The 12352-nt window shown below is 45.9% G+C and overlaps 1 protein-coding gene across 1 annotated transcript in view; it reads right to left on the bottom strand.

Moving 5' to 3' along the window:
- LOC143289165 (uncharacterized) overlaps positions 1 to 12352 on the bottom strand; it is a 67705-nt gene that overhangs the window by 22451 nt on the left and 32902 nt on the right. Inside the window, exon 12 of the mRNA XM_076598115.1 lies at positions 4453 to 4608. Coding sequence (XP_076454230.1) covers positions 4453 to 4608 — 156 coding nt within the window. The remainder of the gene's footprint in view (positions 1 to 4452; positions 4609 to 12352) is intronic.

Here is a 12352-nt window from a genome sequence, read left to right as displayed (position 1 = left end):
CGTGACCATGGGTGGGGGCGGAGGGGGAGAGGGGGGTCATGGGTTCACAGAGACATCATCAGTCTGGTTAAGGTCTGTGGACAGTTCAGCGTGAGAGGGGGACTTCAAAAGGGCATTCTAATTGGTCGCCATGTTGACACATAGCTTTCACACGCTTCGGCCGCTGGAAAGGGGTGGATGTGGGAAATGACGGTGGCCGGGGAAAGAAAAAAGAAACACGAACCCCCCGCCCCCCAAACCTCCCCGGAAAAAAAAAACCCACCAAAAAAACCCCCCAACAACAAAAAACAAACAAACCAAAAACAAAAAAACCCCGAAAACCCAGCGAGTCAGACCGACATCAGACGAGGCTAGTTCTTGAGTCCCTGAGTGTGAACGTATCTCTGAAACAGACGCATGCACACTGCGCTTTCCTGCGAGCTGCGTACGCGTGACTGTAGTCGTTCGGAGGAGAAGGAGGAAGGGGGTTTGGGGCTTATGATGCAACCATTCATCATTTATTTTTATTTCTCTACAAACTTGTTTATTCATTTATCTGTTTCGGGCGCAACAGCCGAATGGTTAAAGCGATGGACTTTCAATCTAGGGGTCCCGGGTTCGAATCTCGGTAACGGCGCCTGGTGGGTAAAGGGTGGAGATTTTTCCAATCTCCCAGGTCAACAGATGTGCAGACCTGCTAGTGCCTGAACCCCCTTCGTGTGTATACACAAGCAGAAGATCAAAGACGCATGTTAAAGAGCCTGCAATCCTTGTGAGCGTTCGGTGGGTTATGGAAACAAGAACATACCCAGCATGCACATCCCCGAAAACGGAGTATGGCTGCCTACGTGGCGGGGTAAAAACGGTCATACACGTAAAAGCCCACTCGTATACATACGAGGAACGTGGGAGTTGCAGCCCACGAACGAAGAAGAAGAAGAAGAAGAAGAAGAAGAAGAAGAAGATTTATCTGTTTCTTTGCCTATACATTTAATTCACACAATCATTTCTTTCATTATTGTCAAGAGACCAACATACCGACATGGTCTAAATTGAAGACATGAGATTACTTCAGACTATAGGTCTGAACTCAAGACTGAGAAAATTTTGTTGAAAAGCGGAACACTTCTTGATAATTCGGCACATAATTATGGAGGTGATGTAGAGATTTCAGGCTGAAACTTGTCCTCAATGCTATCTCTGTAATTACAATAAACACTGCAGGCAGACGCACCTATTGACACATGGAGCCTTGTATTGATTTCGACCACATGCGGAAAAAGGATATTTTCAGGTTCACTGTGGACGGACGACTTTAAATTTGCTTGCGGAAAGAATAAATTGAGGTCTTGCCCAACGAGGCGTCAGGACTTTCTCACTTTTGTGTGTACGCAACACTGGAAAGCAATAATTACTCGACAAAGGTTTGAAGCCGGGGAGCACTGTGGCATGGCTTGACCGTCTTCTGTGCGCTCGTCTGTCTGTCTGTCTGTCTCCCCTCAAATCGAAAGGCAGACGAGATCGGATGTCTGACTCTCTTGCGTGCGTGCAGTGTGTGTGTGTGTGTGTGTGTGTGTGTGTGTGTGTGTGTGTGTGTGTGTATGCGTGCGTGTGTGTGTGTGTATGTGTATGTCTGTGTGTGTAAGTATGCGTGTGCACTTGCGTGTGTTTGAAAACGGGTGCGTGTGCGCACGTGCGTTCGTGCGTGCGTGTGTGCGTGCGTGCGAGCGTAAGTGCCGCCGCTGCGCAGCCATGCAGTCATTGATGCGTGCGTGGGCCCAGTGCGTGCTGCTGGCACAACAAGGTATAAGGTATACATGTAGTATTCGTCCCGACGGCCCCCCCCCCCATCCCCACCCCCACCCGCCCCCCTCCCTCCCCTCACGTACGAAAGCTTAGGTGAAGCGTGATGAAGCCAGTGACGCCGCTGATGGCAATCTGTGTACCCCCAAATCACGGGTTGTCACTGGCCCAGGGGAGAGGGCGCTAGCGGGGCGAGATGGACGGTGACAGTAATTTCTCTTTTAGGACAACACTATCGGCCCTTGTCATCTGGTGAAGGGGTGAGGGTGGCGGTGGGGGGGTGGGATTGGAGGGTGATGGTGGTGGGGTGCTGCCTGGTAGGCCCACCTTGTCGCGCGCACGCACACACACACACACACACACACACCGATAGCTTCCAACACACTCCTTCTCTACCCCACCTCCTCGCCCCTCCCTCCCTCACCCCTCTACACACCGATTAACGTTATCAAAAGAGCAGCAAAGCACCACACCGTCTAACAGATCACACAATAACAGGACAAAAGCCGTCATAGCTTATTTTTCTCTTTTCTCTCTCTCTTTTTTTTTTTTTGCGGTTGCGGGTTTTTTTTTTCTACTACTACTACTACTACTACCCTCTCCCTCCGGCCGGACACACCCTTTACTCCTATTCCCTACTCTTCCTACCAGCTCCATTCTCATTCAATGGACTGGCAAAAGAACGAATCTCTCTCTCTCTCTCTCTCTCTCTCTCTCTCTGTTCGTGTAATGCTGCTTTTGTACTGAGTGTTTGCTATATCTGTGTGTTCGTGTAATGTTATGCTTTTGGTTTAAATAATCTTTAATTATTCAACAATACACATGATTACAATGCAATGAATAACAAAAGAGCATCAACAAGCTTAAAGCTTATACTGTGCTCACAACGTTGCACTTCAATTTTATCATGACGGCTGATGAACCATATTATGACTTGTATCAAATAACATTCATAAACAGTAAGTAATGAAATAATGAAATAAAACAAATAAACAAACAGTACATAATATAGTAAAATAATGCTAATATCAATATTATGCTTTTGTATTGAGTGTTTGTAATATAACTCTAATGCTATGCTTTTGTATTTGAGTGTTCATAATATATTTTCCCTTTTCGTGAGAGCAGAATGTGAACAAGCCATTTGTGATTCCTTTTTTTTGGTCCTAAAAAAAAAAAAAAAATCATATAAAAAAAAAAGGTTCGATCGTTCGTTCTTTCCCTGACTTGAGGTTTATTTAGTACACTTACAGAATTAATATGACAACACCACAGCATGAAATACACAATGTTGTTCATTTCTGTGACACTTTTTTTTTTTATCTCCCTTTTTGATTCTGATCCTGCGAGCAGGAGATAAGAGCGCAGGATCAGAATCAAAGGGAGATAAAAAAAAATGTAATGATGATGATGGTGATGATGATGATCATTAGTATCATCATCATCATCATCATCATCACCACCATTATTGAAATTATTATCATTACCATAACAAAAATAAAAAAGATAATAATTATCAGCATCGTTATCATATCATGCTGGAGCAATGGTTTCTTTGATGGTTTTTTTTTCCATATCTTCCAATGCCAGCGGCAGCACTCTGGGAGGAGAGGGGTGGGGTGGGGACCGGAAGAGAGAGTTCTGTGGCCAAAAGTGATGAGGCTGTTTGCCTGCTGTCTCGGCGTGAGGGCGGGGGATGTGAAGGGTGTGTGTGTGGGGGGAGGGGGGGGGGGGTGGGGGTGGGGGGGGCACGGGGGGGAGGGATTGAAGGGGAGAGGGACTTTTGATCTGTGACTGCTTTGATGAATGCAGTACGTGCGGTATCCATTGCCGGGGATCAGTTTTCCCTTTGTACCCCCTTCCCCACTCCCACCCCCAATCCCCGCCGCCAACACCACCCCTCATCCCTCGCCAAATTAGTTTTAGGTTGCTCTTTTTTTGTTGTTGTGCTGTTGTTGTTGTTTGCAATGCTGTTGTTGTTTCTTTCTTTCTGTGTTTCCCTCCTTCCTTTCTGTCTCTATCTTCCCTTTATCCATTCATTCATTCATTTATTTGTTTCATTTGTTTGTTCTATTTATTTATCTATTTGTCTATTCATTCATATATACATTCATTCATTCGTATCTATCTATCTATCAATTTATTTGTTTATTCATTCATACATACATTCATTCATTTATTCGTTTTGTTTATATCTGGATGCTTTTTGTTCCCCTTAATTCAAGTTTAAAAGTGCAAAGCTGAATTTGTGTGTGTGGATGTTCACAGCTTATAGCAGCACTTGTTTCTGTTCGTCGTATTTGTGAAAAAAGGAAACACAATTCAGACATATCAGAATGTGTTCATTTTTTCAGGGAAAAACAACAAAAAGTTTATTCGTTACATGAGAACACACTATGCTATATCTAACTACAGCCGCCATGTCAACGCACACACTTTGCCACACCGCACACACCCTGAAAAAGCGTGAATCTGAATCTCTCTATGTCACACACACACACACACACACACACACACCCGACACGCACAAACACACAGACCCAGACACATACGCGCGCGCACACACACTCACACCCACCCACGCCCCCCCCCCCCACCCACACACACACCTACACGCACACATAAATGAAGAATGTACCCCCCCCCCCGCCCCCCATCACAAAAACTGACCGTGAAGAATTTGAGCGAGTCCTCGTGTTTCTTGCGGTCGGCCTCCTGGGTCCTGGCCTTGAAGCGAGCCTCCCAGACCGTCTGCTGGGCGTCCTCCTTCTCCTTCTTCGTCCTCATCGACGTCTGCAGTCGGCTGACCCGCTTGGCGTTGTGTGCCTGCGCCACACACATTGTTACCATCGTTGAACATCATCATCTTCTTCTTTGTGGGCTGCAACTCCCACGTTCACTCGTATGTACACGAGTGGGCTTTTACGTGTATGACCTTTTTTTTTTTACCCCGCCATGTAGGCAACCATACTCCGTTTCCGGGGTGCATATACTGGGTATGTTTTTGTTTCCATAACCCACCGAACGCTGACATGGATTACAGGATCTTTAACGTGCGCATTTGATTTTCTGCGTGTGTATACACACGAAGGGGGTTCAGGTCCAAACAGGTATGCGCATATTGTGTTGGCCTGGGAGATCGTAAAAATCTCCACCCTTTACCCACCAGGCGCCGCTACCGAGATTCGAACCCGGGACTCTTAGACTGAAAACCCAACGCTTTAACCACACGGCTATTGCGCCCATCGACATGATGATCGTTACTGTATTGTGTGGTAGTCAGTCGTGTCCAGCTATGACCATCAGAACAGCAGGGGTGGTGGTAACTGCTGTCCCAACTATCTGGGCTAGGCTTTGATTCTACGCAGTGAGAAGGCAGCCACCTCAGAATCCTGGTTTGAGTGTGCGCGATAGCTATCTGGGTATAATCAGTTCGTGACAGGCTCGTCTGGGCGTTGGTCGCTTATAATCATCACAGCTCGCGTCACTCGGTTGATGCGAAGTTTTGTTCGCGTAGATTATTTCAGTCTAAACCTCTTAATGAGATACCTGGTGTATGATACATTTGATAATAGTGGAGAGTGTCTTGCCCAAATTACATCATCCCCCACTCTCTCAGCCAAAAGGGTTTTAGGACAGTAGGCGTTGGGATGGTTCCCAAAAGGCCAACGAGCCACCAAGGCTGCAGCACTAAGAGGTAGTGCAATCTTGCTTCCTAGTTTGAGAGTCATTGTCCTGCACAAAAGACTAAGCTGTAAATGTTTTCCCATTGAAATGGAAAAAACCATTGATCATACAGCTCTCACGCTGCTGTTGGCTCAAATGTAAGCATTTGTCACCATCATTATCGTCACAGTTACCATCGTCAAGATAGCTGTTCCTACTGCGTATTAATACGACTGTTGTTAGGACTGCTGCTAGAAGTAGCAGTAGTAGTAGTAGTAGTAGCAGTATTAGTATAGTATTATCGGTAGTAGTTGTAGTAGCAGTAGCATGGCAGAAGTAGTAGTAGTCTTTAATTTAACGTCTTTCCACTTTGAGTGATATCAGACGAGTGCTAATATTACTGCTGCTATTACTGTTACTGCTACTGCAGTTGGTGCTGGTGCTGCTGCTACGATTGCTGTTGTTACAATTGCTGCTGCTACTACTACTACTGTTGTTGCTACTGCTGCTGCCACCATTAGTGTTGTTGTTGCTGTTGCTGCTACTACTGTTGTTGCTACGGTTGCTACTACTGTTGCTGCTACTACTGTGGCTGCTACTGCTGCTGCTGCTACTACTATTGTTGTTCTTACTGCTGCTGCTTCTCCTTCTACGACTATAGTAAACATGGCGACGATACTATCGACATGAACCAAACTATGGTTATCGTTGTTGCTGTGGTCATCATTATCATCCAAACATGCTGATACTACCTTGTCGGTTCAACAACATCACCGTCCCTTGATGTAAGTGACCTCCGCCCCACCCCTCTCTCTCTCTCTCTCTCTACACACACACACACACACACACACACACACACACACACACACACACACATATATATATATATATATCCTTTAAAAAAATCTTTCTCTTTTTAAAGCAACAAAACCAAACTGAGTGTACGTGATACTAAATTAATATTCCTAGAACTGGGGATCGAACTCCACAACAAATGAACCCAATCACACTTAACTTGAAAGGAAATTAAAAACAACGCAAAGCATTCAACATTTTTTTTTTTTTTACCTTATCATTTTCACAATGTCAATAACGACGTGGAATTTTCTGTGTTCATACAACTCATCAATATCGAGCATCAAACAGAGCAACATGTTTACACAACACTTTCTGCTTAAAAAAAAAAGAAACGAAAAAGAAACCAACAGAGAGCGACAATTCAAACAAAGATTACATGGCACTGGAGCAATAGCCTTCTGCCCAAATCCATCAAACTGATGATAAGCCTCACTCAACAGAACGAATTAAGAACGAGGGGACGGACATTTCTCTTCTCGATCCTAGCATCCTACCACGAAGTGACAAGAAAATCTCCTACCCCCCTCCCTCCCTCTCCCCCACCGCTTTTACACCGCAAATGCATACAGTCAGGAGATAGACGGTGGAGAGGTATCACCCACTGTTCTTAAAATAGATGGATAGCTCATTGCCCAGGAAAACTGAAGCCAATTGGACGCCATATTGCTCCTCGTAACCGGCGGTCAGTCCGTTGAGAAGTGGTCTGCTAACTGGTGGTAGTTTCTGAACTGTAACCGTGTATCTTCGATGAAATCGTGTTATGCCTGCCCCCACGACATGCCAAATGTTATGTCTTGATTGGTATCTTCCAATGGTTTATTACCAAAGTTATTACAGGAAAACAGAGCAGTGACACTTAGCGCAAACTTGCTGTAGAGGCACACACAGGGATGTCAGCTTAACTAACGCCGCAAACAAGTGAAAGCTTGCCGTAATGCCAGCAGAGTGATCGGCTACATATATGAAGTTACCGCTTCGCGCTATACTGACACGAGTCGCAAAATGGCTGAGTGTACACTTCCGTTGGTTTCAGTTAGCAAAGGAGCTAAAAAAGGAAAAAAAAGGCATGCGCTATCCAACTTTTTTTTTTTTTTTTTTTTTTTTAAAGATCACTAGGTATCGCCCAGTTCGGCGTATCAGTTACAGGTCATTTGTCCTGCCTGTCACGCCAACAACACAGATCGGAGGATGAAACAGATTTAACTCCCCTGGCCCGATGATTGACAGGTCGTTATCTGCCTCAAAACCTCTGTCCGCCGTGTGGCCTGTGATGTATTATGGTACAGGGGTGCCGTAATAATTATTATATAAGCAGGGTTGTAGGTTTTTGGCATTTTTTGTGTGCCAAGGTGTACCATCTCTCCTTCTTCTTTTTCATCATCATCATAAAAGCCAAGAGTGTGAGCACTTGTCTGTTAACGCGCGCACAGACAGACAGAGAGTCGCACAGCTACGCTGGAAAATCCCCCTTCGGCTCCTGATGTAGATTTATTTGCGTACTTTTGATTTTGTTTTTGAAAATGCGTGTATTTGTATTGCACTTTTCACCCTAAATGACTCTTCCGGGTTTTGTTGTAATCACAAAGATGCAAAGGTAATAAATAGGGTAGGTATTAGCGCCGCGGACTGACGGCTGGGAGGACGCGGGTTCGAATCCCAGCGGAGGTGGGTTTTTCGGCCCGTGGCCGGCTCCTACCCAGAGTTGAGTGTGCTGTGGGCTTAAATGGGGAGACTTGGACCACACAGTCGAGTGTCATCTACTTCAATGATGCGTCTTTGGGTGTGTTGTTCTAATTACCTGACCACCACTGCAAGTGTCTGTATCTCTCGGGCCTGGTTAACGCCAGGATATCATTATGACAGGAAGCGTAGAGTACAGCCTTGTCACGCAGTCCCAAACCAAAATGGACCTCCATAGCAACATCGTCATCATCATCGTCATCCTCCTCCTTCATCGTCATCAATATGAATAAAATAGTCTCAAAGTCTGTGGCCTTTCATGCCCTGCTCTCATGGTGACCTCAGTTTCGATACCCCTCCACTTCCGTGCTTGGGGTGAGTCCTGTCAATGTCGTCAGTGTGTGTCAGCAGATTCATGGGGGGCTGTTGTCTGAGGGACGTGGTGGCGGTCTCCACTCTGGGAGGGACGCTCACTCAGTCTGGCTCCGCGACTAAGCCATTATTGTCTTTAGTAGGGGGCTTAGTAGGTGGTGTCCTAAGTACGTTAAAACAGAACAGGCACCACTGAACACCACCGAAGTGACCCAGCAGCAGTGCAGGGTCTCCTCTGGTGTGTGGCCTCCTGGCGACCTAACATCGATGGTTCCCTGTGGACTGCCGACGCTGGAACTGCGACGGACGAACCCGGGTGTGGCCGTGTATGGGGGAATCTAAATGAGCGGGGTGCGAGTAATGCCACTGAAACGGTGCAGATGATGGGGCAGAAAAAAAGAAAAGAAAAAAAAAAAGGGTAGGTATGGCGAACAGCGTGTAGTATTGAACGATTCGTGTACAGCCCTACTTCGAACCGGTTGCATTTCACAATTCAACGTCTGCTTCGACCTTCTTTTAATACCTTAATGAATATCCATTTCCAAGAACCAGTCAAACATTCGCTATTTCTGGATATTTCCGCGCTCTTTCTTCTCTTCGCGCATCACTGCCTGACAAGGTTACAAACGTGCTCTCAAAATCCTAGTTGTAGGACTTGAATTTTAGACAGCTTAAAACAGCTGAGTTGATCGGATTTGTTGAATGCGCATTACCAGCGCTGGGAGAATTTAAGAAAGCATATTTGTGACAGATCAGAACGTCAGTTTTACAAGATTCTGCAAAATAGTGTCGTTTGCAATTAGACCATAGGATATTTTGACGTGAGTCTATTTGTGAACGATGCTGCACAGTTACTGAGCACTCTCAAAAGGGTGTGTTTGTGTGCGGTGTCGGGTGTTTGTGTTTAAATGTCTGTTTGTGTGTTTGTGTGCACGTGTGATTGAAACCCACAATACAACAGTCTAGCGGGATTTCCCAGTAATATGTTATGTCTAATGAGTTAAAGACCTGCTTCTGTTTTAATTGTCTACATGTACCCAAAGCCATCGTTCGCAATTACACTTGCCCGTTCGCATTTACCCTCAGGCACCCTAGCTATTTCAAACGTCGACAAAACGTTGAAAAGAATGAGCAGACGAACTTTTCTTGGTGCAACCAGTCGGAGAAAGCCTTAAAAAAAAAAAAAAAAAAAAAAAAAAACGTCTGACCATCGTAGGACGTGTTATCTTTACAGTGCACACTGTTGAGCTGGTCGCTTCGACTGTATCGTTCGCAGTTAGGCATACCTACCTTATATATCTTTTAAAAAGCACACCAATACCCATCAACACACAGGTACTCACACCCAGTGACAGACACACACACAGCCGTGTGCGCTCACAAACACACACACACACACAGACACACACACACACACACACACACACCGAGTCAGTCAAACAGACCGACAGAAAACGACCCGAACTCCAACCGCTAAAGTTCGTCCCCTTCCTTCCCTCACTTAACAAACAACAAACAAGTGACCACAAAACAGACTCTGTCTGAACACACACACACACACACACACACAAAACGGGACTACCAATGACAGACAGACAAAGAGACACGCACGCACCGCACTCACTTTCACACACACACACACACACACACACACACACACACAACGGGACTACCAATGACAGACAGACAAAGAGACACGCACGCACCGCACTCACTTTCACACACACACACACACACACAACAACAACAAAACAAACAACGGGACTCCCAATGACAGACCAAATCACCCACTGGGCGTGGGCAGAGTGACAAGGGGAGGTGGAAGGGAGAGTAACACCCAGAAAGCTTCGAAGAGACGGCGTGAAAAAGCTATTTAAAAAAAAAGAGAAAAATAAAAGCATGTACACTGCAGTGGTCAGCAGAGAGGTGAGTCAGCCAAGACAGGCGGACCGACCGCACACAAGCTGAGGTCGGTATGTATGTACACAGTCGCAGAGGTGACCAGGCGTGAAACCGTGCACTGACCACTGACCGCTGGCGTCACACCTGGTCTTCGTCAGGTAGGTGGGTCAGTCGGAACAGTGCGCCGCCACCACCATAGCCTCCTCTCTCACTGAGTGACCCCGGAGTTGGCGTTATACTGTGCTGTGCTGTGCTGTGCTGTATTGTATTGCATTGTATTGTATTGTGCTGTGCTGTGCTGTGCAGTGCTGTGTTGTGCTGGGATGCGCTTTAATGTAGGAGGAGGACGTAATGATGTAAGGAAGGGAAGAGCATCAGTCTACAAATAGTGTGTGTATATATATATATATATATATTATATATATATCTATATATATATATATAATATATATATATATATATATATATCTGTGTGTGTGTGTGTGTGCGCGCGCGTGCGCGCATGTGTGTGATTGCGTGTGTGTATGTGCGTGTGCGGCTGTGTATATATGTAGGTGAGTGAGTGAGTGAGTGTGAGTGAGTGAGTGTGTGTGTGTGTGTGTGTGTGTGTGTGTGTGTGTGTGTATGTGTGTGTGTGTTTGTTTATGTATGTGTGAATATATGTTTGTGCGCGCGTGTGAATGTGTGTGTGTGTGTGTGTGTGTGTGTGTGTGTGTGTGTGTGTGTGTGTGTGTGTGCGCGCGCACGTTTGTGTGTGTGTTTGTGACGAATACAACAGATCAGAAAATCCCACTTCAAACGCAGCGTTATTGATTATATGTCTGGAGCATAATGCAGAAGGAAATTGTCTCATTTCCACGTTACGTGACATCTCAAAGCAGTCTCTTTGAACATGCTCTCACTCACGTTCATGTAGTTGCTATATTATGCTTTTGGGTTGTTTTTTTTTTTGTTTTTTTTGTTTATTGTTTAGTTTACCTTTTTCTCAAAGTGTACACAGATATGATCAGACTTTGGAATATAATATCAGAGTTCGGATCCTAAACTTAGGAAATTGCAGATATTGCTGACCACATCATACAAATATATTATATCGGGCATACGACTGGCTCTTCTCCCACAGAGAGAAATCAAATGATCCACAATTGCAGTCTCTGGAGGGTTTCCATTATGCGTTTCCATTTTCAATCTGTGTAAAGTTATTTTCAAGTAACGGAACGATTGTTTAGTTGTTACCAGCATTTGTTTTATCCACTGCTATGCTGTACGAAGTTCGTGAGTGTGTGTGTGTGTGTGTGTGTGTGTGTGTGTGTGTGTGTGTGTGTGTGTGTGAGAGTGTGTGTGTGAGTGTGTGTGTGTGTATGTGTGTGTGTGAGTGTGAATGTGTGTGTGCGTGCATGAGTGCGTGCGTGTGTGAATACGTGGGAGCGCGCGCGCGCGCGCGCGCGTGTGTGTGTGTGTGTGTGTGTGTGCGAGTGTGAGTGTGAATGTGCGTGTGTGTGTGTATACGTACGTGCGCGCGCGCGCGTGCGTGTGTGAATGCGTGGGTGCGTGTGTGTGTGAGAGTGTGTGTGTGTATATGTGAATGTGTGTGCGTGCGTGCACGAGTGCGTGCGTGTGTAAATGCGTGTGTGTGTGTGTGTGTAGACGTGCGTGCGTGCGCGCGCGTGCGTCTGTGTATGTGTGCGTGCGTGCATGAGTGAGTGCGTGTGTGAATGCGTGGGTGCGTGTGTGTGTGTGTGTGTGTGTGTGTGTGTGTGTGTGTGTGCGTGCAGGAGTGCGTGCGTGTGTAAATACGTGGGTGCGTATGTGTGTGTGTGTGTGTGTGTATGCGTGCGTGCGTGTGTGAATGCGTGCCTGCGTGCGTGTGTGTGTGTGCGTGCGTGCGTCCGTGCGTGTGTGTGTGTGTGTGTGTGTGTGTGTGTGTGTGTGTGTGTGTGATAAAGTCAAATTTTATTTCATGACGGTCAATTCAATGAGCAACAACTGCTTCTTTTTATAGTTTGTGTGCGTGTGTGTCTATATGTGTGGTCAGCAATCTCAGCAATCTGCATGGATATGCCCATCTTTAAGCGATCGAAATCTTATCGAA

Source organism: Babylonia areolata, chromosome 1 (assembly GCF_041734735.1).
Source record: "Babylonia areolata isolate BAREFJ2019XMU chromosome 1, ASM4173473v1, whole genome shotgun sequence".
Classification (NCBI taxonomy): domain Eukaryota; kingdom Metazoa; phylum Mollusca; class Gastropoda; order Neogastropoda; family Buccinidae; genus Babylonia; species Babylonia areolata.
This window is presented reverse-complemented; position numbering and strand designations above follow the sequence as displayed.